General features: G+C 34.7%; 2 protein-coding genes across 3 annotated transcripts in view; one reads left to right on the plus strand and one right to left on the minus strand.

Moving 5' to 3' along the window:
- Positions 1-2067: 2067 nt before the first annotated feature.
- The window catches only part of LOC142339585 (uncharacterized), a 63794-nt gene continuing 43307 nt past the window's right edge, over positions 2068-22554 (minus strand). Inside the window, exons 1-4 of one of the 2 annotated variants that reach the window (XM_075389726.1) lie at positions 10633-11351; positions 7913-8323; positions 4187-4520; positions 2068-2739 (exon numbers count right to left, since the gene is read on the minus strand). In XM_075389726.1, coding sequence (XP_075245841.1) covers positions 2250-2739; positions 4187-4520; positions 7913-8323; positions 10633-10999 — 1602 coding nt within the window. In that variant the 5' untranslated portion in view covers positions 11000-11351 and the 3' untranslated portion in view covers positions 2068-2249. Of the gene's footprint in view, positions 2740-4186; positions 4521-7912; positions 8324-10632; positions 11352-22554 lie in introns of those variants that run through there. The other variant, XM_075389727.1, reaches the window with a different exon arrangement.
- LOC142339678 (uncharacterized) lies at positions 12873-20559 on the plus strand. Its single transcript, XM_075389898.1, has 3 exons — positions 12873-12909; positions 16391-16837; positions 20253-20559. Exons 1-3 carry the CDS (start codon positions 12873-12875, stop codon positions 20543-20545), a joined length of 777 nt encoding a protein of 258 aa, XP_075246013.1. The 3' UTR covers positions 20546-20559.

Raw genomic sequence — 22554 nt, forward strand, 5'->3', positions numbered from 1 at the left:
TTATAAGCAAAAGTTTAGATTATTTAAGAAAAAAAATGCAGCGAAAACTAATATAATGCAAATTCTATCACTTTAATACGAACAAAGTTTACTTTTGGCAAATTTTTCAATTTGATAAACAGAAGAAAATTTTTTTGTTAAAACTCAAGATAACTTTAATGGAATTCTTTTAGTTATAGTTTAGTTATGGACGTACGCGTAACAAAAGATTGAATGTAAACTTAGCCAATTAGATTAGCCTTTGGTCACTTTGTGATACCGTGAAGATTAATTTTATGTATCTGTAAGTTTTTATGAATGAAAGTTATTTTAATTAGATTTGAAGTGGCTGCTCGAACAAAAAAAATTGCCACAAAAGTGATTTTAAATAAATTTGTGTGCTTATGAAAAGTGTTTTCAAGATTGCTTGGTAATGGTTGGTTTTTGTGGCAATATTTGACATATGACAATCCTGGCCTTATCAGCGCTTTATTCTAACCATAGGCTAATGAAAAAATAAACCTTGTGTGACAAGATCGTAAATAAAAAGAATAGGGCGTTTGTCTTAAGGACAGAGACTGTTTCCAATTGATGATGGTAAGTTCATAAAAGAAAACTATCCTTTTTTAAAAAATCCTTTTCACAAATTGTTTTGAAACTCCAGTAGTTGGAAGTAAATTTAGTGAACTCTGGGCACTTTGTTTTTAAAAAATTGTGACAATTAGGCATTTGATAATAATTTACGTTCTGTGTATTTGCAGCGAAGCAGCATTAAGATTCACAGTCTGCAATGCATTAAAAAACTGTTTTCAGCTGTCCTGTTTAATTATTCCCCACATTTCAGACCCTTGATTTTGTGACCACGAATGCTTTTCTTTGGAGAGTACGGTTTCCTTTTGCGTCTGAAACTTTCACTTGGTACCATCATTATAGCCAGGAGTGGTCAGGCTCTGGTCAAAGTGAAACTATGGTTAAATAAGTGCTCATGCTCATTCGTTTTTAAACGACTGATCACATGAGAGTTCAGATTTTTCTCCAATTTCTTTTCACTTGGTCTTTATAGGCATTTAAAATTTTGATTAAAAGATTTGATATAAAATAAACGAAAAATCTCTGTGTTAAATATTAGCTCCAAATGATGAAAAGCTGACATATATCATAAGAAAATTTGTCACTTTACTTTTTAAATTTGTATTGCGTAGAGAAAAATTTATTGCTTAATGGTTCTTAAGGACATCATTGGAACAGATAGACGTTTTTTCCCAAAAAATTTTTTTGGATCAAATTAGTGTTTTTAAAACATCTCGAGTGCTATATAATAATTTTGGTTCCTGCGTAATCGCAGCGGAACAGCATTAGGCCTACAGTAGCCTGTTCCTCAGCTGCCCTTTTTCTTATTATTCCCCACATTTCAGACTGTTCTTTTTATAAGCAGCATTGCTCTTTTTTTTGGTGACTTTGGCCACTTTTTTTGCGTCTGAAACTTTCACGTGGTACCATCATTGCAGCCAACATTGGTCAGGCTATGGTTAACCTGAAGACAGACTGTTATTTAATGTTATTTTTTATTTGTGTTATCTGGGATCTTGAAACAATGAATTGACCTCCGCATATGCAAAAAACTCTTAACAGGAAAGTTAATAGTCTGTTTCTTCTGATTCCAGATATTTTTTGGTAAAATCAGCAGTGACCTTTTTTTATCAAAGCATTATTTTTTCAGATAGTTCTCTTTAACATGAATGTGTGCAGAATATGAAGCGTTTTTTTACTCTTATACTCGACTTTGGTTTAATAGTTTTCCGAGTTTTCCAAGTACTGTTGCTTTTTTCTCTTAATTAAAAGAAATTGATAGCTACCTTGAGATCTCTTTTCGATGCTGTTTTTATCATTAACACAAACACTAGTTATTTATTTCAAAGTTGAAATTAAAAATAGACCATGCAAATTAGAAATATCTTTTTAAAAAAGTTTTGTTTTTCATGCCATTTCTTTATCCCAGTGATCTAGAAAAGAAATAACACATTAGCGAAAATCCTCAGCCTGATTATATCAGCGATAAACAATTTATTAGAAAACGGCATTGCTGGAACAAAATAAATTTAAACAAATATCTAATCTTGATTATTAACCAAAATTGAAAATTCTAAAGATTTCTTATTCTGAGTAAAAACTCAAATGCAATTAATTTGAAAACTGAGAAAGTATATCAACTCTAAAAACCCTAAAGTTTTTCCACAGAGTCCCAAATCCGTAAACAGTCGTTAAATTTTTTACTGAGTTTTTGTTTTTCCAGTTTCAGCAAAGAAAGCACGATCTATAAGTTTCACCGCCACGTACAATATCGCTTTTGTGATCAGCAGAAAAATGAACAAAGTCAGTGCTATCGGCCAAATAGCAAAGATGAGGGATTGGTTCCATGACCATATAAGGCTCTCCTTCTGGTCAAATTTAGTAGAACGACCTTGAAGAATCAGCGAATCGACGAGTTTTTCAAGCTTCGCCACCGATCCTTTGCTCATTTCTGCATAAACTGCTCGAACATTAGCTGAATACTGGTCGAGGTTTTGGTATATTTGCTCGATTGAGTTTTCCAGGGTTTTCCTATCCGGGGTTGTTCCAATGTGGATTCCCAGGTGGGCGTTGACAACCCTGGCCGCAATATAGAACTGGTCTCTGCCTTGGGGGGCTGTGAGGAAGGCAACCCCAGCAGCGAGACCTTCCTTGACAGAACTGATTCCACAATGAGTGAGATACACTCTCCTTAAAATGTATAAGCGTAGTCACCTGGACACAGTCAACACGCAACTCCCCCCCCCCCCCCCCGCCCCTACACAACGTCATCACATTCCTGCTAACCTATTTAATAAATCAGGTTTTCAATGGAAAGTTTTCCTATGACGTTTCGGATCTTTACCGTTTTGTGCCCCCCCCCTCCGCCGTAGTTACAGAGCACGTGCTATTACGTAGTCAATCAGTATGCAAAATCTGACACATACATACTGGAGTTGCAAATATGTACCCACTAAGCTGGGGGGGGGGGGGTCCGACGTTTCAATTTTGGTTGACTTTTGACGTAAGCGATATTAATAGTTTTTTGTTGACAAACACAAAACAACAAAATCGAAATACTCCTCCAAAGATTGTTTCATTACTAAATTGACCAATTAGCACTTCCATTTCCCAAATTTTGAGCTCTTTGGAGTTTGGAGTACATATAAGGTAATGCGGATTCAAATTACAAATACCCGTAAATAAGATAAACATGGAAAAACCAAAGAAATGGACTGAATTTGCCTAATAATAATTTTGTTTCTGTGTAATTACAGTGGAACAGCATTAGGCGTTCGAATATTTAGTGGATTAACTCAAACCTGTTATTAGCTGTCCCTTCATTTTCTCTAAACTTCAGACTGCCCGTACCTAAGGTTCAGTGTCAATCAATACTGATTCAGAACAATTTCAGAGAGATTTATTGATTCAGTACTGATTCAGAGGGATTTCAGAACCAACTGTGAAGTGATTTATGACTTTATCTGAATCACAGCAAAATTCAGAGAAAATATTCTGTATTCTTCTGAATCAGAAGATAAATCAGAATGAATAACTGAATTAGCTCTGAATCAGACAAATTCAGTAAAAAATGCGACCTGAAATAGACTCTGACTCAGTACTGAATTCGACTTAAAGTTAGGTACGGGTGTTCTTTTGGCAAGCACCATTGGACTATTTTATGTCCATAACCAATTCACAGGCTGTAATCGACCTAGAGCTAATGTTAAGACAGATCTCAACCTCACATAGACTGCTTAACGGAGGCAGTGGGGATTGAACCATCAATCAACTGTCATGCTAGGCACACGGTTTACAGCTTGGTTATCACACAACCTACAACGTCTGGATCGGTCTGAACAAATACACTTTCAATCGAGCACGATCTGTACATACTGGATTTCCGTCTGGCAACTCAGCTTGGTTTGTAACAACCCATAAAGGTACATCCAGCAGGAATTAGAACAAATATATAGGACCGAGAGGACTCGAACCAACTGTACCCAGAACCGAGGAATAGCGTGTTTACCTTTACACCACGGCCCTAGTATTTTGCGATTATATCGGGCTTACCAGCTGTTGGTTGTTACAGGCTCATCAAGTCACACCACACGGCTTTATAATTTTTTTTACTTCTAAAAATGTCCACTAAACTTACACGTTCTCGTGGTTGAGGACAAACTTCTGGGGCACTTTCTTCAGAATCAACATTTTCGTTTTGTCCCTGATGACCATCTTTTCTGCATCGTACATTCTATGAGACCAGACGACATTGAACTTATCCTGTTCTTCAAGAACATTCTTCACCATCGCGAAAATCTCATCCGAAAAGACAAAGTAGGTTCCCATTGAGACGTATAATACTGGTCTGGAGCTCTGATCCAAGAAGTGTCTGAGTTCATCACTGACTGGAAGCGTTTCTGGAGGGGAGGGGAGGAGGCCTGTCACTGTGAATTTGGGGGGAACGTCAAACATCTGGCTGATTGGCTCACCTGTTGCAAAAACATGGGATTTATAATATATTTCAAATAATTGTCGCTGCTACTTCAATTGTTAAAGATTTTGGCCAATGTACCCCTAATTCCCGGCCCAAGTAAATCTGGCACCCTAACGACGCATGTATGTCCGGAATCCCTAATGCGCTATTCAAGATGATTTGAAGATCAGTCCAATAATAGTTGGTTTCGATCGTGCACCTATGAGCTGGGGAATTTAAAACGTTTGTTCTTTTTATTGAGTTATTGTTTCGAATCCCAGCAAACACAAAAGGAACTTTTGCGTCGGCGTATAGTTTTGTTTCAAATATACAGCCCTATCTTCAATTGGCTCAGTTAAGTTTTCGACCGTTAATTTTCTGGAAAAGAAACGTATATATTTCTTAAACAATTTGTGCAAAATTTGTCAAATCTTTTAAGTTTTAAAATTCTTGAAGGAATTATGTGTAAATAAATTTCCGAGAAGAAATTAACGAGCCCGTAGAAGTTTCCTTGGGTTGTCTAATAACTAAAAATACAAGTTTGAAACAACTAAGTGATAGAAAACAAACAAGGCGGCTCGGTAATGTGCGATGGCACATAAGGTTCCGACCCCGCCCATCCACAATTTTGGCATAATTGTCTACCAAATGAGGAACAGATGGAAAAAAACCCAAAAATTATTTTTTGCGAATCCCAAAAAAGCCCAAGCCTTTTTCAAAAAACTCTGTATGAACGATAAGATAGCCTCCAAAGCAAATAACTCAGTGGAGAAAAAATTTATGCATTAGATTGCTGTAATATGTCATTATTAAGAAAGCGAGTCAAGACGAACAGCAAAATCAAACAACAACAACAAACATTAATTACATCAAAAAATTTTTGTCCCTCTTAAAAACTAAATTTAATAAAAAAAGTCAACATACCGTCAGATAAACCTACAACTAAACAAAAATAACTTATAAATCACCAGAAAACATATACGACCAGTCCATAAAAAGGTTTGGTAACAATTATACGAAAAAGAACAAAAACAGTAAAGTAAAAAAATTAACTTATTTTTTTGAAACAGTTAACTTCAAAGTCATAAATACCATTAGGAATCAATTATTATTACCACAAATTTACGATTACCACTGCTTCTATAGAAGGGCATTAGGACCTGTCCTTATTCATTTTTTAAAGCGGCTAAAAAGAACAACAAAGACAACAAAATTTCAATTGAAACTTGCCAGAAAACGCTGTCAAAACCGTCAAGCCAAATTTTGGCACTCAAAATATATTTGATAGCGTCTTCTTTAAACAGTTATAATGTAGTACGTGGCCATTCATTAGAAGGACTAGGTAACAAGTAGACAAAAAAGCGAAGTGCTAAAGTATGTAATACTTTTAATTTTTTTTTGAAACAAAATTACATTCAATGTCATGAAATGCATTAATTACAAAAAGAGCTATTTAAACAGGGTCGTTCATTCATGAGAGGAAGCCCCCGAGACCTGTAATTATCCAGAATATTTCTTGCATCTACAAAAAGAACGTCAAATATGACAAAAATCAAATTAATTTACTTTTTTTTGTGAAAAACCGTTGTCGAAGCCAGTAAGGTCATAACAAATTCTTTAAGAAAAAAAATTCTTTAAGACACCAATCCCTTTTATTCCCTTGACACCCACAATGTCAAATTTGACCTGTAATTAACTAACGAGATTAGGTAACAAAAAGAAACATAAAAAGAACAAAATTGCGAAGTTAAAAAGTTTTTTTATAATTTTGGAAAACGATTGTTTTCAAAGTCATGAAAGCCATCAGCTATCTACTAATATCAGAATATTAGTTCTTCTATTCATCCATGAAAAGCCAATGAAAGCTATCACTATACAGGAAACTTCATACGACCGAAACGACAAAGTATAAATGACAGTTAGAGACAAAATTAAAAAAATTAATTGATTTCTTCAAGAAAGAGGCGTCGAGGCCGTTAAAACGATGATGTATATCTTTCAGGATTTTAATATGTTCGATTGTGTCTCATTTTGAATGCTAATAAGGTGACATGAGAACTGTCAATAATGTGATAATGTGACAAAATTAGAAAACGTGAAAAACTGGCAAATATCAAAACAAACAAAAATCTGAAATCTTGTAGTATCAAAGCCAGAAAACAATAACTTCAGGCTTAAAACTGCAACCGAGAATAAATGTTAAATCATTAGAAAGAAAAAGCTGTCTTTTTTTGCTGACACTAAGCTGGAAGTTGAACAAATTAAGAAAAAAAAATACAGGAAAAGTTAATAAAGCCATTATTTATTGAAAAGTCAATTATTTTTTAAAAAAAAGAAACGCCCATGAACTTTCAATTAAAAAACTAAATGCATTAGCTTGGAGCTGCTGAGCAAGCGAATTGGTTGGACCTATCACTCCTGAGCTTTGTCTTGATTTGTTCTGTTCTTTATTATTATAATAAGGTCTTTTTTTTAAAAAAAAAAGACCGACTGATTACAACCCAATTTTTTTTGGATTGCAACAGTCCAAGAATGGCCCAAAACTAGCCCTGCTAATACTTATTGTCCATTAAAAACAATTGACTTTTCGAATGTTGTAGATATAGATAATTTGTTAGTTGAAAACTCAAAATAAATTCTGCAATTTTGATAATCAACGAGTAAAGTTAGCAAAAAACGGCAAAGTTTTAACTACAGTGCACTCTCAGCGGACTCTGAAGTAGAAATAGCCCCCCTCTGAGTCTACAAAGATTGTATGGGTGTTGTTTGGGGGTGTACTGTTGGCAAATTTAATCAAAGTGGACTAAAGTAGCTTATTTCGTGCTGTTTTTGATGAAAAAGGCTAAATTTTGAAATGTTTATCCAGATTTTTTGACCAAAAAAATTAAATCAAAACAATCAACAATGCTTGTTCGTCTTCAAAAATAAAATCAATGACACTATTCTTAAAAATTATAACAAATTTTAGCAAAATTGACGAAAATTTAGGCAAAAGTTCCGGAAAATGTGAATAAAACAATGTGAATTCACTCTTCTTTTCTCAGAAGTTTAAACCTCGATAACTCCCCGTAGAAAACGAAAATTAAAAAAATCTTTTTAATTCCATATTCTACGCTGGACGAGCTTTCTAATGATACCAGTCTCAACTCTCTACGATGAATATATCGAGCGGCGAAAATTCACGGAACAAAAAAAAACCCATTTGAGTATATAGTTCCTCCCCCCTCAAGAGGGTCGGAACAATTACTAATTTTTGACATGGGTTGACTGCGGATCCACTTATTAAAAAAATCTAGGTCTAAGTTACTTGAGGGCTTGACCACGTAATTAAAGGCGGGGAAAGTACCCACCTTGACTTTATTAGTCTGTTCATATGGTAGACCTCTGAAACTGGGTCTAGTATTTTACCTACAGTTGTGAACGAGGGATATGAGCTCAAAACGTGATTGTAACTGTCAAAAGGCTCCCCCAAGTCCAGATCTTGTCTCAGCTTATCGAACACCTGCTTCCCAGCTCGACAATAGTGCCAACAGAGCAAAATCTCTCCACTGAACGATGCGGCAGCTATAAACCTCAGCGCTAGTTGCGGGGTAGTTTCAGGATCGAAAAATTCCACAGTTCCGATTGAAATTCCCCCTTTTGGGGATTCTGTCCAGGTTGAGATGTGAGACACTCCAGGTGTGAATTGGAACAGCATCGGGATGTTGTATTTCTCGGCTACTATAGTTGCCCCGACACTGAAGGCCTCGGCTATTATTAAATCGGGTTTGTCTTTCTCGGCTAGAGACAAAGTCCCTTCGTAAGGATGAATCACGGAACCTAAAATGTAGACATAATCCGTCTCAATAAATTGGCATAATTTCATAACTCATGTTTTGTATACCATAACAGGCTAAATATACTTGACACGATCATGTGAGAGTTTTAGTATATCTGTTTTTTAATAAAGAGTAGTAGATTTTGAGACCAGCAAACTAAGAGATTTCAGCAATGTTACTTGCTTCTATTATGTTCACTTTGAAATTCTGGCATACATCTCGAACAACCGCGTTTTGGTATTAATGCCTGATTTTCTCAGTGACGTCATCACCCAGGTCGAGAGTTCAGCGCCGTTTCAGCGTATTATTATGTAAAAAGCGCGCTGAATGTGCTAAAATTATGTAAGAAATGAGTTGAATGCGCTGAATTGCGCTGAAATGAGCTGAAGCACGCAGACTTTTCAATTTTTTCAGCGCAAAAATCTTACATAATTTTGCGCTGAAATGCGCTAAAAATTTGTAAGAAATTTATTCGAAATTCAGCGCATTTCTTAATTGGATTTAAACGATTTTTGACGCCGATTCCTTAATTTCGAACCATTTAATTTTCCTTATTTAACGATTAACTTTTTCTTTAAAAATGCGCTGAAAAGCGCTGAAAATATGTAAGAAATGCGCTTAAAATTCAGCGGATTTCTCACATAAATTCAGCGCATTTATTCCTAAACCGTCTATTGCTACAAAATCAAACTAAATAGGAAGTATTTCAAGTATGAAAAGTGCATTGGATTGAGTGAAGGCTACGACACCGGAGAGACGGGTTCAATTCTCAGTGATAGCTATTTTTGAAAAGTCGTTGGTTTTCAGCGCGTTTCTTGCAAAGTTTCAGCGCATTTCAGCACAATTCAGCGCATTTTTATGTAAGGTTTTTGCGCTGAATCTTTTGAAAAATCAGCGCATTTCAGCGCATCTCTTGCATAGTTTTTCTCGACCCGGGCAGAGTCACATAGTCAAAGTGTCGTGCCGACCAGCAGGCTTGTCAAAATATAGATTTTTAAACCAATCTGATTGTTTGGGACATTATAAGCATGTGATATCATACGCTCATTTGGTCCGCACCAATTATAGTGTAATATTTTGAAAGAATGTTTAATACATTTAGCCTCGTGGAACTTGATATGATCGCATCACAAGCAAACGTGGGATTAGCTCGAAAAATTCATTCACATTTTATTCGGCGTGGTGTAATTTCTATGCATACTTGATTTAACTGCCACATCGTATATCAAAACATGTTAATTATGGTGAGCAAATTGTTCAACTCTTGGCCACCCAGGTTTAGGTGCGCGACCCTAGACCGCTCTGATCAGACCATTTCCCAGACTTTGCCCTCTGATCAGACCGTAGCGCGACCATTCTCCAGACCATTTCACAGACTTTGCCCTCTGATCAGACCGTAGTGCGACCATTGTCTAGACCATCGTGCGACTCAAGCCTTTCCCCAGACCATGTATTTTGGGTCGCACCACGCAACCAGTGTGCGACCCAAATATGCGCCACCAGTGTGCGACCCAGTGTCTGATCAGAGCTGTCTACGGTCGCGCACCTAAACCTGGGCAATCAGAAGCAAGAACTAAATGCTACTTGTCTTTCATTGGCGATCCAAAAAGTCTTTTTTTTGGTACGTCATTTTTACTAGAAACCGATGTCAATACAATCTTAACATGCAATACTTTACAATTTATTTTAAATTTCTGCTACTTATTGCCAGGTCCTAGATTGAAAAAAAAACTATTAGGTTATGGTTGCACAGTGGTCTGGACAATGGTCTGGTTTCGATCTGATCAGAGGTCATTTCCGTCTGGCAAGGTCTGATCAGAGACAACTTTGAAGTACTCCGAGCGCACATGGTGTTTCGAGCGCACTTCAGTCTGATCAGTGGACACTTTTATCTGGGATGGTCTGATCAGAGGTCACCAGTCGATGGAACCTCAACCTGGGATGGTCCATTGTGATGTTGTAATATGTGTTGTCGTATTCCTTCGGTTGTCCCCTTTCATGGTGTAAATTTACCAAATATAAATTGCGTATTATTTAGGCTTATGACATATCGCTTGAACAATCCGAGCTTCGATTCGAGCTACTGTAAGCATATCTTGTCCGTAAATTCATAGGTTGAGATGCACGATTCAAGCCACATCTGATCAGACCGACTTGGGTTGCGCACCGGAGGGTAAGAGGCGACCCACCGACAGAGTCCGGCAGCAAGTATCCGGTCTGAAAATTCTGAATAGGGCCGCATCCAGACCATAGATGACGCACCTCAACCTCGGTTACGTTTAGTTTTACTTTTAGTCTGAGAGCACTAACCAAGCGTAACGTTCTCGTAATATTCCGCGACTGAGATACTCGGGTCATAGTTCGGGTACATCCACCGACCAGTGTCATGGAATCCGACATCATCTCCCAAATTCATGGCCGTCTTCTGACACTCCGCTCCAATCACAAACGTCGCCCTGTACTTGTGGGGTGACGAACTCTTACGTAATAACGAGAAGGCTGTCGGCAGCAGTATGAACAAATGCGAGTCGCAACCCGACACGAATGCAATATGATAAGGGCGAGTTTGGGTTTTTGAGTCGAGCTTCTCGTTGGTTTCCGAGGTCTCAAAGCCCTGCGCGAGAATTGTAAAACTTAAAAACCAGCATTTTATAGCAATTAAGTTTAAAAAGACCATTTCTATTTTTTTTCCTCAAGAAGTGTACAAAAGCAACACTTTTTTCAGAGAAAAATACTGTTACTGCAAATAAGCTGCAAATTTCTGGCAATAAATTTTTCCGTAGAAGTTAGAAGAATATTGAAATTATTTGCGATATGTTATCTTACGAGTATTTGAAAACATCAGTTAAGATATTTTGCTAACGGATAGTAAATGCAGTTATTTCTAGAATTTATTCAGCTAATTTTGCAGCGGGATAGTTGGAATAGCTATAGGTTGAAAATCTGGACTTTGGTTTCATTTCGCTAATATAAATGATTCTAGTAACTTGCATAGTTTTAATCTTGTATGTGTCATAGTTGGTCAAACAAGCGTGTCAAACGAACTTAAGGTAATATCTTAAGTGATATCAATGAATATAAACATTTCAGTTGTTTGTCCAAAAACAATATCTTGAAATAAAACGAGGTAGGTTGATGTACACATTCTTGCCAGGTTGATTTTTCTTTGATTGCTCTCACTTATAGAGGTTTATACAATCCACTGAAAATAAAACCGCCGGACGTCATATATATATATATATATATATATATATATATATATATATATAATATTTATATAAAAGATTGTAAGATTGAAGCTCTGTAAATCATAGTGTAGTGCTTCTGATGACTTTTTGAAGTCAATAAGTCTTTGAGAGAATGTTAATAAATTTGAAGCCCCTTTTGTACCTCCTCAGAAGCAGTTCTATAAAATAGCACTTCTAAAGATTTTGCAGTGGTTGGGTTCGCTATCAGTTTAGTAATCGAATAATGACTCGAATTATGTGGAATTATGAATCGAATTACGGTGATTTATGATTCGAAACGGTAGGATTATGACTCGACAGACCGGGTAATTGTTCCGAAATACCAGATTTATGAATAGAAAGACCGGGTCATTGTTTCGAAATACCAGATTTATGATTCGACTTACCGGGTCATTAACTTCTTCCGGGACCGTGTATTTGACGACCCGGAATGACACCCCCCAGACGACGTTTTGTCGAGTCATATTTCTATCACCTCGCCCCGGGATAGAAACCATAGTATTCAAAGCCTTCAAGTTCAGATGCGTTTTAGTTCGACAAATTGATTCTGGATGAATTATTGCTTCAATTTCTGCTTCGTTTCTGGATGAGTTATTGCTTCAATTCGCGCCCATTTAAACAAAAACATCTTCATATATAAGTTGTTCACATGACATACTTACTTTGATAAAGGTAATACAATTTCTATTAAAACAACATTATTGAAAAATTGTTATTAAGTCAAAGTGCTGCTTTCTAAATGAAGTAAGAATAAATATTTTGAGTCGTCTCAATTACTCATGTCATCATTTATAAAAGTCAAAACTGACAATTTTGTCATAATATACTAAAGTTTTGTTTGCAGAAGCTATAACAAAAGTACGTTAATCTTTCTTTTAGTTGTTTTCTGAGTTGTCAAATGTTAAGAGAACCAAAAGGCCGGGATGTCAGCCGGAGTTTTTTCTTTTGTTATATCGGACTTGAGCAAGAACAATTATATTCTAACTGTTTTCTAGCTGTCAACACTTCGTTTATCTTGCATGTAATCTCTAACTTTTTATTTCACTAGTTAATTTTCCGACAATGACAAAGTTTCTCTCCTCCTTGGTAAAATATTACCATAAACAACTTATAATTTAACAACCTCATATTGTAAATATAAATACTAATTGCATTAATAGTTGAGGTGCTCCCCAATGATGACGACAATTAAAAGTTTATAGACAGTTAAAAGCATTTTTATTACTTAAACGAGCTCCGAAGTCTGTATAAAACCCGATCATAGTGCTAAATCAAAACTTTGCAAAAACTTGATTGGATACGATGATCATTAACGAGATGAAGTCTGATTACTCAGCAGGTACGTTTTTTAGTCGTGAAAATGAGGTAACAACTCTCTTTTGTCCAATTTTCACCATCCCGGAATACTTTAAATTTATTCATACTTTCCCGGGTCGAGGTTTTGTCAAAAAAAAAATTGTAAGATTAGCGGTGAAAGAAACATTTTTCACAGCAAAGTGCCCGCATCTTATAGCGTTGAAAGCGTTGAGAGCAGTGAATTTTGGTAAGATTTGCGGCGAAATTTTTTTTCACCGCTTTCACCGGATTTCTCACAAAAAGAAACTGCAGTATACGGGCTGGAACCACTCACCTCCCTCCTGCATGTCACTAACTCCTTTTTCCACTGCGCCATCTGTCACTTACTGCAATGGTTTTTTCCGTGAATTTAAGAGAAGCGTTGAAATTGGCGGTGAATATTTGTAAGGTTTGCAATTTTAGCGGTGAAAAATTTTTTTTTCACCGCTTAAGCGGTCAAAAAAAATCGTAGCCTAAATATTTTTTTCACCGCATTCATCGCATTGAGCGCAAATCTTACATTTTTACTCAAATTCAGCGCAAATCTTACATCTTTTAGGAATTTTCAGCGGTGACACCTCGACCCGGGTATGTTTTTATTCATAATTTCCTTTTTCTAGCAGAACTAGGTGAAAACGAGGTGAAATCTAAATATGACTATCTATGTTTGGATGCGTCTGTTCATGACTGAATATTTTCTGAATGGTCTGTGCCGTATTGGTCACCTCAACTTATGAAAAAAATGAGGATTGATTCAAAACTAGTGACAAACTTTTACACTGACTTGTTCACACAAACCTTAAAATTCAAAAAGCAGTTAAAGATAAAGCAGAGTAGTTAAAAATAAAAATAAATGTGACGCATTGCATGTTAATTTAACATTGGACAAAATATAATATCGAATTGTTTTTTGTTTTTTTGTTTATTTTTTTGCAATCGAAGGTCTTTCCATAACAGCTGTCATTTGATTATGCATTTATAATCAGCTAAAAAAAATCAAGTATACATCAGTTTGTTAGCACAGGGTAAAAAATTTTGATGACGGGAGGGGAATGGCAGCATATCCCACCCGTCATTCGAAGTAACCGACAGTAGTTTCTGTCCAGCTACCAATTACTTATTGCCGACTTGAGTATCTTTGTGACTCGTCAAAATGTGACGGAGTTCATTAAATTTAGGCGCCAAAATTGATTTCAATTTTAATTTGAAAACCTTTTCATCTTAAAAATTCTGATTAAAAAGCGACAAATATTGCTTTAAAATTCATAAGAAAAATATTTGACAGGTGATTGTTAGTATCCACTTGCGCGCATTAAGAAAAAGGAGTTTGAAGCACCTATAATGTTAGTAGCAAAATTGCCGCTTTTCAATTTGATTGCAGTCTTTTATACCTTAATACTCCAAAATAATAGCTCTTCAATTTTCAAATGTGAGTCTTTAACTATGACCTTTAATCGGGCTAAATTTCTCAGCGCTACCCATAGCTATGGTCATTACCTTGGTTCTTGTCTTCGCAGCATTTCAAAATCAGAAACTTACTTATACTGTGAGAACGAGAACTTTTGCGGCACAAATATTCAAATAAATCCGCATATTTCCCCAGCCATATCGCAATTGTTCAGAATAGGTAGACGGCAGTGCGACTTTTTCGCCATTGGAGATCAATTTACGTGCTCAATAATTGAGGAAAAATTAAAAATTTTGGACGAAAATGATTGCTTCGGAGTTTTGTGTGATGCTGGTTTGTGTGTGGATCACGTTGGTTATTTTACGTGTTCTGAGGGAGGAGAGGAAAAAACTATTCAAGACAGAAATTTGGGTAAGTTAAATATATCACATAAGACAGAATGACCTGGTAATGCTCGTTTACAGGAGATTTCCGGCTAGACTCATTCAAAAAGTTTGGTCATTTTTCTCCTAAAAAGAACCGAGAATGCAAATTTGAAACAAAATAGAACCTGGACAATGTTTAACTGTCATTCACCGCGGAATTAAGTAAGATTGGAGACGAAACAGCAACCAATGCAAATGAGATCCGATCAACAGCTGGTAGAAAACGTCTTGGCAGACAAATTTGTCTTCTGACGTTTTCAAAACCTGGCGATAGTTTAATCAATTTATCTGGACATGAACACAAGAAAACTTTTGCATCAGAAGTTGTACCCATTGTTGTCATACAATTTTTTAAAACTTGTGTATAATGGACAAATAATCAGAATCATCAAAATAACAAACAAAACTTGAAATAACGCAACAAAAAACAAAAAAATAACATCCACTCAATTGTTATGTCTCATAACGTTTTGTGTTGTTCGTTAAACCTTTGATCTATAACTACACCGAAATAAATACACAATAATGCATAATGTATTCCAACGCACCAAAGAAACAAAACTACGTCAGTTTTTAGACATTTAGTTGTTACGGGCCTCAGTGGACCACTGTCCATGGCCATGCTTCTCATCCGCTGTGAGATGTTATCCGAAAACCGCGCGCCAGTTATTGCGGCGAAGCGCGCCCAACAACCCGCGGGAGGCAAACTAAAATACGGGTTATTTCATTCTTTTATTCAATCTTATGTTTATAGTTTTTTGCTTTGATTTTATATTATGCAATTATTAATCAGAATTTTTGGACAAAAACAAGCCAAGAACGCAGTTTAAGGAAAGCCTTTTTCAAATAAGAAAATTTAATAAAAGAATTTTTCAATTGGAATTTTTTCGAAATTTTCTCCCATTGAAATTAAAATTGAAGAAAATAAAACTCAAATATTTCATATTTACCCAAAAAAAATTTATTTTTGCAAGCAACTGTATATAAAACTAGATCACCCACTTCAGACAAAAAATCTGCAAAAAATCATTACTCAAATCTCCAACCCTTAACATAACAACATGGAAATGAGCTTGCCAGAAAATTGAGGAATTATTACCCCCGAGTTCATAGCACAAAAAACTTGCAGGATAGCAACTTCAATTACTTCAGAAAAAAATTTTGAAATTCATGAAAGCAGCTCGAAAAATACACAATTGCGGGAAAATCAAACAATCAATTTTAACGATCAATGTTTTTTTTTTGTCAAGATAGACTTATTTGAAATATTTGATCTTGTTTTTCTTCAATATTCTCTAGTGCTTCTCAACTAAAAAATCGATCAAAATTTTGGGCAGTGAAGTTGGCTCCAGCTAGCTTAAAAATTACTCCCTCCACAAACTTATGCGAGTAATTTTGGAGATTATTTTGTTTGTACGTAATAGACAAATTTAGATCTACGAAGTTTTGTGAAAACTTCTCACAATTTTTGCTATTGACTCCTTAAGCCGCTATAAAAATTTTTACCGACAAATTAATTGATCAAATATGTTTTTTAATTAATGCTAGACTTAAATTGTCCAACTAAAAAAATCAATCCAAGCTTTCATTTTTTTATCAAAAACAAGGTACCAAACTATAATGAAGAAACTGAGCAGCTGTTTATTTTTCAGGCATTAATGACAAAGATATCTCAGACATGGAAGCTTCAAGCACTACAGTCCTTGTCGAATTCCAAAATGCGTCCAACTTAGACCATTCTAACGCTCTTCTTGACCCTACAGAGATTTACTTAACAACATCGACTGAAACCGAAATGCAATCTCCGACAATGGAACCATCTTATGGAACAATCAGGGACATTCTAGAAAATTCTAGAAGACCCACAACCATATCTCGACTTTTATATTCTTGGAGCGAATGGAGCTCTTTTCTAAACGTTACAACCAACACTAGCTCTGAGTTGATAAAAAGGAAAACAAGATTTTGTTTGGACAGCAGACAGACGCAAGTACAAAGTTCTTTTTGTCCTGGAAACGACAGTGAAATAGCAGTTTGGCTCAAATTCATTCGTCAACTGCAGTACTGGAATACTGCACGTGAAAAATGCGAACATCTTGGTGAGTTAATTTTGATTTATAACTCGATGAAATTTAGAACACAAAGATCAAAATTCAAAAAATAGAGCTTTAAGCTCACATGAAGTTCGTTTTGAAGGTTTCAAGACATCTTTGAAGTGCGAAAATTAGAAATGCGAGGATGGGCTATTAACTAATTAATCGTTTCAATCCGGAGTTAGCAATGTGAAGTGTTTTTTATGTAACTATTTTCCAATTAGGTTTTCTTTTTTGTGTTGTTAAAAATTATCGTGGAAAAAAAATGACAAGTGCCAGTATTTATACTTGCCGAAAAGAGCTGCGTAGTAAAAGATGTATTTTCTTTTCGGATATTATAAATGTGTACTTTATGTCAAACATCTTTTAACACTTGTCATTTTTCGGGACATCGCGCTCAGTAACTTTTTACAAACTCTCGACAGCGTCTACAGAATTTATATATAGAATAAATTGGGTACACAGTTATATCAAAAAATATATTTGATTTTTAAAACTGATAGGTGACCTTGCATCCAAACTTTTCTGATATCTAAGCGTTTTAATGGTTTTTGATGTTCATCTAAAACAGTATGTTAGAGATTTCTAAATTCCGTTTCTATTGCGACAAAATGCAATTAAAGTTTCCTCTCCAATTTTCGATAGTACAAAAAAAAACAAAATAGATTTCTACTGAAATTTGTGCTCACTGACCATCGTGTTGTTATGGTTCGTATATCAATAAAATTCTTCAATTTTAATTCAAAATTACTAACATTTGGTCAAAAAGAAACACTTTTTCAATTTTTTAACGTGTTGCAGTGATTTGAGAACCTAAGTGGAAAGCAAATCTTATTAGACCGCTTCGTAAGCGCTACACCGGTCCTTGTTTCGAAAAATTAGTGGGGCAAGCTACGAAAATTATGCTAGCACATTAGGTTATGAATGAGTCAGATTATTTTTTTTCTGGAGTAAACATTAATTAATTTTTCCACAAAAGGCAACGAAAATTGTTTAAATAAATCCTGACTGAAGTTATCTTTCATTTTGAGGGATCTCTGGCGGAATGTTGGAGTTGAAATTACCTATGATGTTTAAATTTGTTATAAATCATTATAAAATGAGCGTTTTTTAGTCTAAATTTTTCTTTGATGATATATATATATATATATATATATATATATATATATATATTGATTCTTTTTCAGATGTATGGGTTTACGGAAGTTAATAGGTGGATATGCTAAAAATTTATCTCGAAGCAGAATAAAAAATGTTTGTTTAAAAGTTGTCAAAACTATGGGTTTTGTTTTTTGGCTTTGGAAACAGCGAACGTTTTTAGCCATTAGGGATAATTTTTTCAAAAAATTGTGAATTTTTCTATATCTTGGCAAACCCAATTGTTTTGCTTCAAAAGCGTTTTTATGATTTTATGCCGTGAATAGAAAACGTAAATTCCTTGCCGGTGTATTATGACACATTTATGAAAATTGAGTTCCTTGGGGACCCAATTTTAGAAAAAGTTTGGCAATTTTTTTTTACCATTTTGCTTGTGGTGTACAATGGAAAAGCCACATTGCCAGCATGAAGTAAGGATCCATATTTTGGAGAGAAATAACGTGGAGATGAGATCAAGTGTGCCCTTTCTAGGACCGTGATTGGTTGGAATTACTTGCTACTGTGATTATTTTTTGTCCTTTCAGAAAACGGATCTGCCTAAACAATACGATCTAAACTTGCAAAGGTTAATTGAGGCATAAATTGGGGTATATATGTGATAAAATGATACAACAGTTAGTTGTTTGGTGCAGCTATAATCAGGAATTATACCATAACTCGTAAATCGAGAAGGAATTCATTTTATCTCTAAAATACGGATCATGGAAATGCGACCTGATGTTATGTTCCAGAACTTGTTCAAAACAAAGACAAAAAAACCAAAAAACTTGTGTTATAACAGAAAAGACATGGAACCTGTCTTTATAAGAATAATTAAAGAGTAGACAGAAAAGAAAAAGAGTATATTTAGAAAAAATATATACAATTTTTGAAAAACATTAATTTCAACACTCCGGAAAAAACTAGCTATCAATTGAAATCATTCAATGGTTTCATTTATGCCTTCATACCAAACCATTAAGAACTATCATTATCCAGGATGTGGTACGGCTACAAAAATTAAACTACAAAAAACCAAAAAGTCGTTTCAATTTTGCAAGGAAACAGTGTCGAAGACAAAAAGATCAAAATCTTTTCACTAAAAATATTGAATAAAATCAATTGTGTCTTCTCTCAACGACATTAATCTGATAAGTCACTTGTGAATTCAAAGTTTTGATCGGACAAGACAGCAAAACAGAACCTCAAAAATAGGAAAATGTCAAAAAATTAATTAAAAAGTTTATGAAAACTTGCCAAAAACAATATTTAATTAATCAAAAAGCAATTGAAACTATATTAAAACTCAATTAAAAAATGCAACATCTCTGTTTAATGAGACTACGCTAAAAGTTGCAGAACCGAGATTAAAACTGCAAATTTCAAAAACTCTTGTTTTTTTAAAAAAAAAAACCGTAAGACATTACAACCGTAAGCTTTCAGTTAAAACTGGTGAAAAATTCAAATTGTAACTACTTAGAAAACAATTGACCATATCATTGTTGAGAATAAGTCGACGGACTACATATTAGCACTGAATACAGGCAGATTTCAAAACTCGTGAACAATATGCAAAGTTTATTCAAAAAGATTTATTCAAAATTTTTCTCTGAAATTGTAACGTATGTATCTTGGCCTCGGTTTGCAAAAAGTTCTGCAATTTTTATAAGTATTGTTTCAAATTAGCGAAAGATCGCAAAAATGTTATTTCAGGACAAATTTTTTGGGAACGGGATGTGTAATTATCTGAGAAAAAAAAAATTTTGTCAGTAGTGTTTATGTCTGCATATTTGATGCAATTTTTTATGAAAAAGGAGAAAAACGGCGAATTCTCAAAAACTTTTCTCAAAACGGTTGGCTCAAGGAGTTGACCATCTCTCTCCTGCCTGCAAACGTTAACCCAATCTAATGTGGGTCGCAACAATTAGCTGTATATCTTTATGTTAATTAAAGATAAAAAAATCAGTTAAATTTTAGTTGTTGCTCAGTTAAAATAGTTGTTGCTCAGTTTAACTTTAAATCAGTTGAAATAAAGATTAATAAAACTCAGCACATTGCTACATTTTTTTCAAAATTTGAAATCCGATTGCCTGAGTTGTCGATTTTGAAATTTCTCCAAAGTCAGAATCTGATTTTCATGATTTGAACTAATGAGAATTTTTCGCAACAAAGGTTGTTAAAAAAGACATCTAGGCCAAGATTTTAGTTCTTGTCATTCCTGCGTTTAAAATTGGCCTTAACAGGAGTTGGCCTGCTATTATTCACATTTCAAATAAAATTCCAGGTGGTACGTTGTTCGGAGAGCTGGATGGAACTGCGGATCAAACTCAGGAAATCATAGATCACTTGGAGGGACAAAAAGTATGGCTCGGAATTCAATCCCTCCCTGGTTCTTCAGACTGGATCTCACTGCAGGGCTATAATGTGACTTCTCAGATTAAGTGGGATGAGGGTTTTCCTAATCCGTCTCGGAAGAACAGGGCGATTATAAAACTGTTGGGAACTAACGTTATGAGAGATGGAAGCGGGGATGTCAAGGCTCTAAGTTCAGTTTGCAACATGGTACTGGGAACTTAACAACCCAAAATAAGAGGCTGGCCATATTGAAAGATTAACACAGACGAGGCGGGGGACCTCCCTACCTTAATTACATGCCGGAGCCGAGAAAATTTGGCAAAATTATTTAAGTTAAGTGGCAACTAGCGTTGTGAAGTTAGAAAGTTAAAATCAATGTTCTTAGATAATTTTGCGGAGAAATTGTCTAATTTAACCTGAAATGTGACAAAAGAACGCATTCACCGCAAAATTATAAGAGAATTGCAGTTAGTTTTTTAACTTGTCAACGCTGGTTATCTTATATAATTTTGCGTTTCAAATAGTATATCTTACATAAAAATGCGTTTCAAAACTTAGATCTTGCATAAACTTAGCGTTTCTTCGCGTTGCTCTCGCGTTGTTTCAAAGCTTCGATTAGACCTCTGTCCATGCGATTCGAATCATTCCACTGACCTCCACGATGCTTGTGGCCTCTTCTACCACTTTGCCACATTAGCTTAGTTTTCATAAGGACTGCATTTTTATAAATCGGACTTTAATTTCACGTTTCTAATAGTAGATAATACAAGCATGTGGCACTTTCAAGCTTGGAAACTCTATAACTTTGCCTTTCTAAGCGTTGATTTTACATAATAATAGCGTTTCTACGCGTTGCTCCGGCATTGTTTCAAAACTTCGACTTGACCACTGTTTGTGCGATTCGAACCACTGACCTCCACCTGCTGACCTCCACATGCTCGTGTCCTCTTCTACCACTGTGCAACAGTACTGTATTTTTCTTGAACACTGCATTATTTATACACTTGACTCCAATTTAACGTAATTTAAAGGGTACAGGTTTTATATATGTAACACTCCTTAAATTAGATACTATAGAGTTTTTGCGTTTCTAAGCGCGTGTCTTACGTGAATTTGTTGTTTCTAAGTTTAGATTATATGTATATATATATATATATATATATATATATATATATATATAAATATGTATATATATATATATATATATATATATATATATATATATATATATATATATGTATATGTATGTATATATATATATATATATATATATATATATATATATATATATATATATATATATATATATATATATATATATATATATATATACATGTTTCAGCGCTTAATTTAGCTTTGACCATACAATTATTCAGTTGATACTAGTGTCATCTTTTGTACTTCTGAGGCTTAAAAGCCACTTGTTGAGTTTCACTTAAACTTACTTTTTTTTACTTTTTAAGTGTTTTTTTAGAACGCTTTTTTAAATTTTAGGTGTTTAACTAGTGTGCCGAAATTAAATTGTGATTTAACGAGGACTTGTATGCCTAACGCATCTTCCCAACACCAGAGTTATTAACAGTTTTCAGAACAATGGAGTTGCGAGCTCGAAAAAATATTTCCTCAACTGAAATATTGTGTCTGCTGATCTTAGAATAGCAAAACTGAGTTTCTTTCAGATTAATATATGTTGCCTTAAATGGGCAGCAGTTTGTATAATTTTCTACAGCAGAAAAACACTTTAATTTTGAATCGGTTGGAATGTTTGATAAAGAGCTTGTTAAATAATATAGATCTATTTCGGTTCAATGTTTTGCAGCTATTTCAAAAACAAACATAAAAGGCCGTCGTTTTTGGCCGAGTCCAGATTTTGTTCCAACCAATCTTGTATTCTACGTGTATTAGAGTAAATATTGTCTGAATCAGTAGGAAAAATTACTTTTAGTTTCTTTTAGAAATTAAAGTTTGCTGTTTTGCTCTTTTCATTAAACCGGCAAAAAACAATTCATGTCACGAAGCTTTCAGAATTCGCAAAACCATTTTATAGAAAAATTATAACAATTGTGTTTTTGGCAATATAAGTTAGGCAAACAGAACTTTGTTAAATCTTAATTCATTCTCCGAACACACAATTTTCTGATTGGAAGATATGAAAGGTTTTAAGTTAAATCTAATTTAAATTTTGGAAACTCAACAATTGGATCTTGAATGCCAAAAACAATCAGTCAGGC

Source organism: Convolutriloba macropyga, chromosome 5 (assembly GCF_964194025.1).
Source record: "Convolutriloba macropyga chromosome 5, txConMacr16.3, whole genome shotgun sequence".
Lineage (NCBI taxonomy): Eukaryota > Metazoa > Xenacoelomorpha > Acoela > Convolutidae > Convolutriloba > Convolutriloba macropyga.

Coding starts and splice junctions, on each gene's coding strand:
- LOC142339678 (XM_075389898.1), top strand. CDS start 12,873: ATGATCATTAACGAGATGAAGTCTGATTACTCAGCAG. Junction 12,910..16,390: donor GAAGTCTGATTACTCAGCAG/GTACGTTTTTTA, acceptor TTTATTTTTCAG/GCATTAATGACAAAGATATC. Junction 16,838..20,252: donor TGAAAAATGCGAACATCTTG/GTGAGTTAATTT, acceptor ATAAAATTCCAG/GTGGTACGTTGTTCGGAGAG.